This window comes from Macadamia integrifolia, chromosome 9 (genome assembly GCF_013358625.1).
Source record: "Macadamia integrifolia cultivar HAES 741 chromosome 9, SCU_Mint_v3, whole genome shotgun sequence".
Lineage (NCBI taxonomy): Eukaryota > Viridiplantae > Streptophyta > Magnoliopsida > Proteales > Proteaceae > Macadamia > Macadamia integrifolia.
Genome location: NC_056565.1, coordinates 3,195,162 through 3,200,237, shown reverse-complemented (window position 1 = coordinate 3,200,237; position 5,076 = coordinate 3,195,162). Strand labels below are relative to the sequence as shown.

Sequence of the window (5,076 nt, the reverse complement as noted above, 5' to 3'; positions counted from 1 at the left end):
TTTTTTTTTGGGGGGGTGGGGGGGAGGGGGTTGGTTTCTCCCCTTTGAAATTATTCATTTCTTGTTTTTAGTGCTACTGAAATTGAAGTAGTGTGACAAAAAAGAAAAAAAAAGTAGTAGTGCAAATCAACGAAATTTATGCCCATTTTCTATACACAACAAAGTTAGCTAACCTAACACTTCAGTTTCTGCTTGATTAACTCTTGGGGATTCAGTAGTACCTCATACTTGTGTATAGGAATGGTTAGACTTATCCCACCCCACAATCCCCTGGGAAAAAAAGGCAAGTTTTGCCATTTCAGTCCATCTGATCCTGCTACACTGTTATGTTTGAATTGGCTTTTGGAGGGATTGTTTTTGGATATACTTTAGGAAAGACAAAAATGGTTTTATCTCACAAATTAAGTTCATTGTCTGCATCTATGATGCTCAAGTAGGGATTTATCTAGGAAAGTGAGAAATGAGTTGAAGTTCTTGTGTTGATAAAAGACCAAAGAGTTCTATTCCTCCACTGTACTTTAATAAAGTTTTTTATTCATATCTGTGCCTACATCAAAAGATAGCCAACAAGGAAGTTTCAATTGGAAATGATGGAAGGTTGATCTTTAGGAATTGGATATTTGTATTACTAAGGGAGGTAAATATAAGAAGCAGACGTAAAGTAGGAGCCAGGGAAGAGTATTCTAGGCATAGTTGTCATAGTGTCTAGGGGTCTGTATTGCAACATTCAAAAGAAACAGTTATGGTTTTTTTTTTTTGGGAGTAAATTGGGAACAGATCATGTATGTGCTGTCTGGTCTGTTTTTGTGTGTTTTTTTGGAAGGTACTGCAACTGGGTGAAAAAGCACATTCTTCATTGGAGAACAGATTTGATGTTGTTCATAAAAAACAGAAACACAAATTTTTAACAAAAATCAATCCAATAAACTGGACTCTAAAGCTCTACTCTCTCTACCGCCGCAGCCGCCACCACCACCACCACCACCACCACCACATAACAGAAGATATACTTCTGTTAATATGAATTCCACGTGTGTTTTGTTCTTTTTTAGTGGCAGAAATACTTTTTTCCCAGTTTTTACCATGCAGTTTTTTTTTATACAGAAGTATTCCAAATGCATAGAAACACAAAGAGTATTTTTGACTCAGAAATATTAATTTGGAATAGAAACGTTGCCATACATACCCTGGGAGATCCTAGGTGTAGGAAGAGGCGCCCTTCTAGCAAAGGGAGCCTGGATACCTAGATGACGCCTTGACAACTATGATTGTCCCCCAGTGTGTATGTGGGCGCAGGGGCCATGCTGCATTTTAGGCTTCTTTTTCCCCATAAGCATATCATTTGAAAAAAAAAAAAAATAAAAACACTAAGCATAAATCAATGTAAACTCATGAAGTGTCAAAAAACTGATATAATAGAAGGCTTGCTGTCACAAGGCAACTCCTAGGTGCCGCCTTGACAACTATATGATTAATGTTTGGCCTCATCAGTCTGGATTCTAAATGAACACCTTTTTTAACTGTGATTACTGTTTCGATATTTATTTTTAGTCACATGATTTTTTCATCTTGTTTTTTAAATTGAATGTGTATTGGTGGAATTGTCCCCTTATGCTTATTAATTTGAACACCTAACAGTGATTTTATTTGGGCTTAAGACCTTAAGAGCAGGCTACTTGGAATTTCAGTAATTTCAATAACCAATGCAACATGGTCTTTTTAGAGTATTAACCATTCCTACTTTCTGTGATTGAAAATGCTGCTGGTCATTTATGTCAAAACCAATATCCACAACTTTCAATTTTTTTTGGGTGAATGACAACTTTCATTTTATATGCTGTGGAATTTTTATTTTCTTGAGTTCGGTCAAATGCTTATGATTTTATTTTTTGGCATTACAAGTTTCATGCATCTTTCATAAGATTCTGATTTGTTTCTGTTCCAAAGCTTCTTGACCTTGTGGAGCTGAAGTTGAAGGAATTGATTTCAAGGGAGCCTACTCTTCTTGTTATGGTCGTTGGTGTGCCTAATGTTGGCAAGTCATCTCTTATTAATTCCATCCATCAAATTGCATCTACTCGCTTTCCTGGTAATGGGTCTTGAATCATTAGTTCATGCACTCTTGATTTGTATCTTCAGTTGAATGAAATCTGTCATCATTTTTTCCTATCTTGACTCTTGATTCAATATACATTGAGCATGATTCTTTTGAGAATTTTCATAGTGCAGGAAAAGATGAAGCGTGCCACAGTTGGACCTTTGCCAGGTGTAACTCAAGATATAGCAGGATTTAAGGTCAGTTATCAAGAATTGTTTCTTGAACTTCATATATTGTTTGTTTTATCTAATGTGGGTGTCTCTACTAGTATGGAATTTTTCTTTCCTTGTTTTGTTTGAAGTTGTTATTTATTTCACCTTTCATATATAATACTGGGACTGGGATTTATGTTGGCACTTGGTTCCTTGGTAGGTATCCACTTATTTTCTATTGAGGGATCTGCATGACATCTAGTGCCTGTAGTGATGTTGGTCTTATTGCATGTAAATGAAGAATCTGAAAATTCATTAATTATATTAGGCCTATGTCCTTAGTTTTTTTTTTTTAAACCAACATATCTATTACAAGGGACCTGTCAACCATGTTCAACATACTGAAAGGAATATTAGCAATGGATATTCATCTTTTTTATTTTTGCTCAAGAATAGCAAAACATCTCACAGATGGAAAATGTAAAGGAAAAGCATCAGTAAGCGGATTGTAGTGCTAGCATTTCCTGATGATAATAAGCTTGCCTCCAGCTTCAGTGTAGAGTGGGTTGTCTCACCTCATCCTAATACTGCAAGTAGAAGTCAAGGTGGAGATAGTTGTTGAAAGCATGGAAAAGAAAATGGTGGTTTGGAAAGGTAAAAATAATCCAAGGGAGTTAAACTGACATTAATCAAAGCATCCTTAGCAGCATAGTCGTCAAGGTGACACCTAGGCGTCCATGGACCTTGGTCGCTTTGTTGGTGTCACCTTGTGTCCAGGCCCCCTCCAACGCCTTGGGTCACCTAGACGCTGTGACAATTATGTTTGCAGGGATGTTGTTCCTCTCATTGTTTTTCCAAGTTGTATGATGTAAATTGGATCAAATTCAGAAGGATTTTTCAGTGGTCAGGTTGGGCACTGGGATTTGTAATACCTAGTGGAGAGAGGAGAAACCTTAAACCTTAATTAAGGTCTCTTGTCGTTGACACTTTTGTGAGATTTGAAGCTTATGGAGCAGACTTGATACTGCTGTTTCTCACTTGGACACTTAGTAGGAGCTGCTGCCATGTTTGAAACCTGTGGACTAAGGATTGAGGAATCTGAAGATCAGGACATGGATCACATGGAAATGCTTGGACCATGTTCAGTCACAGCACAACTTATCATAATTAGCTTTTATGACTAAACCCAAAGAGTAATAATTTTAGTACCAAAAAAACCCACATGCACTCATATTTGGTTCTATTTGATAAGAGTTATTTGGAATATTTCTTAAATGCCTAAAAGACAAAAGTTTGTCGCATACCCACTTGTGGGCCTCTGCATCATTTTCCTTTTGCTTTCTGATTCCGTTATAGTATGTCTTGTGTCCTGATCAAGTGTGTTATTCCCCATTTTGGTGTACTATAAAGATGACATTCACTTAGACTGATCCCTCAGCTTTCCTATTTCATCGATATTTTTGTGTGTGGCCCAATCCCGTGTTTTTGTTGCATGGAGCCAAAAATATGGAACTTATTCTTTGTCTGTAGAAAATTCATATGTTCTTTTAATCTTCTTTGTTGAAAGATATCATACTTTATTGAATTTCAATATTCTTTCCTATTTGTATTGATGCCTTGGTGTTTCTGGTTATTCGATGTTGAGTATATTAATGTTTTCAGTGATTTATATGCTAACTCTGCATAATTAATATACAGATTGCACATAAACCTAGCATATATGTTCTGGACACACCGGGTATCTTAGTTCCAAGCATCCCAGACATAGAGACTGGGCTAAAGCTAGCAGTAACAGGTCTGACTCTTTCCAAGTACTTTGCTGAACCTTTTCATTTCAACGCTACATTTTCCACTCTGCTGTCCTGAGAGTTGTCTATATATTTGTGTTTTCTATTGATTGCATACATAAAAATCAAATTCGAATATGCCAGCCACTGGATTAGCTACATGTCAAGTTCAATAACTAATCTCCACCATATGGCCCAACATGTTGGAGCTTTTACCATCAAATTTTTTATGGTTAAACCCAGATTTCAAAGCTTTATATCTTCTCATTGAAAAAATGGGATTGGGTCAAAGCTTTACTAGATGGATAGGTGATGGTGTGGACAAGTCAACAAAATTCAAGGGCCAACAGAGATGACACATGGTAGATATTTTGGCCATTAAATAAAGGCTTCTTGCACAGGCAGTATATGAAGCATTCATCCCCTAAGCCTCTCAGTTGTATTTTTCCCTCTAAATCCTTAATTCATGTTATGCTACACTGTCCATTTTCGGTTGAAATGTGGTAGAACCAATTTCCTGGAACAGTTATGACTAGTTGATGCATAAATTACCTTCCAATCTGTTGTGGAGTCAAAAGATCAGAGATTTGATAGTTGATGGAAAAATGTATGGTCTTTTGTACCAGTAGAAGTAGATTGGTCAATATGGCTAGAATGAGCAAGAGGGTATTTGAAAATGCCATGGAATCTGCATACTGGGTGACCTATAAGGCAAGGGAGAAGATTGTTCTCTGGGCTTCTATCTGTAAAGTGTTCAGTGATACTAGCAGAATGAGATTAGAAGAGGCTGGGTTGGTATTTTCTGAAGTTTTTTTTTAACTGTTTGATTTTTTTTCTCAATAAAGCTTTAACTTTAAAGAAAATAAGTATTCAAGTTATGTTGATTGATTGAATGAGTAGAGCCAGGACCTGTCCCCCAAACTGGTTGAAATCCATACCAGGTTTCAGAACTTCCATTGAGTGCTCAGTAGACAGGCTCAGGATTTTTGTCCATTGTTTCCACCCACACTCCCAGTATAGGACCTTTGGGGGGGGGGGG

The 5,076-nt window shown here is 37.0% G+C and overlaps 1 protein-coding gene across 1 annotated transcript in view; it reads left to right on the top strand.

The window, feature by feature from the left end:
- Positions 1 to 5,076, top strand: part of LOC122088640 (short integuments 2, mitochondrial) — a gene marked incomplete in the record, with an annotated part of 8,800 nt that overhangs the window by 1,021 nt on the left and 2,703 nt on the right. Inside the window, 3 exon segments of the mRNA XM_042657951.1 lie at positions 1,948 to 2,089; positions 2,225 to 2,295; positions 3,949 to 4,045. Coding sequence (XP_042513885.1) covers positions 1,948 to 2,089; positions 2,225 to 2,295; positions 3,949 to 4,045 — 310 coding nt within the window.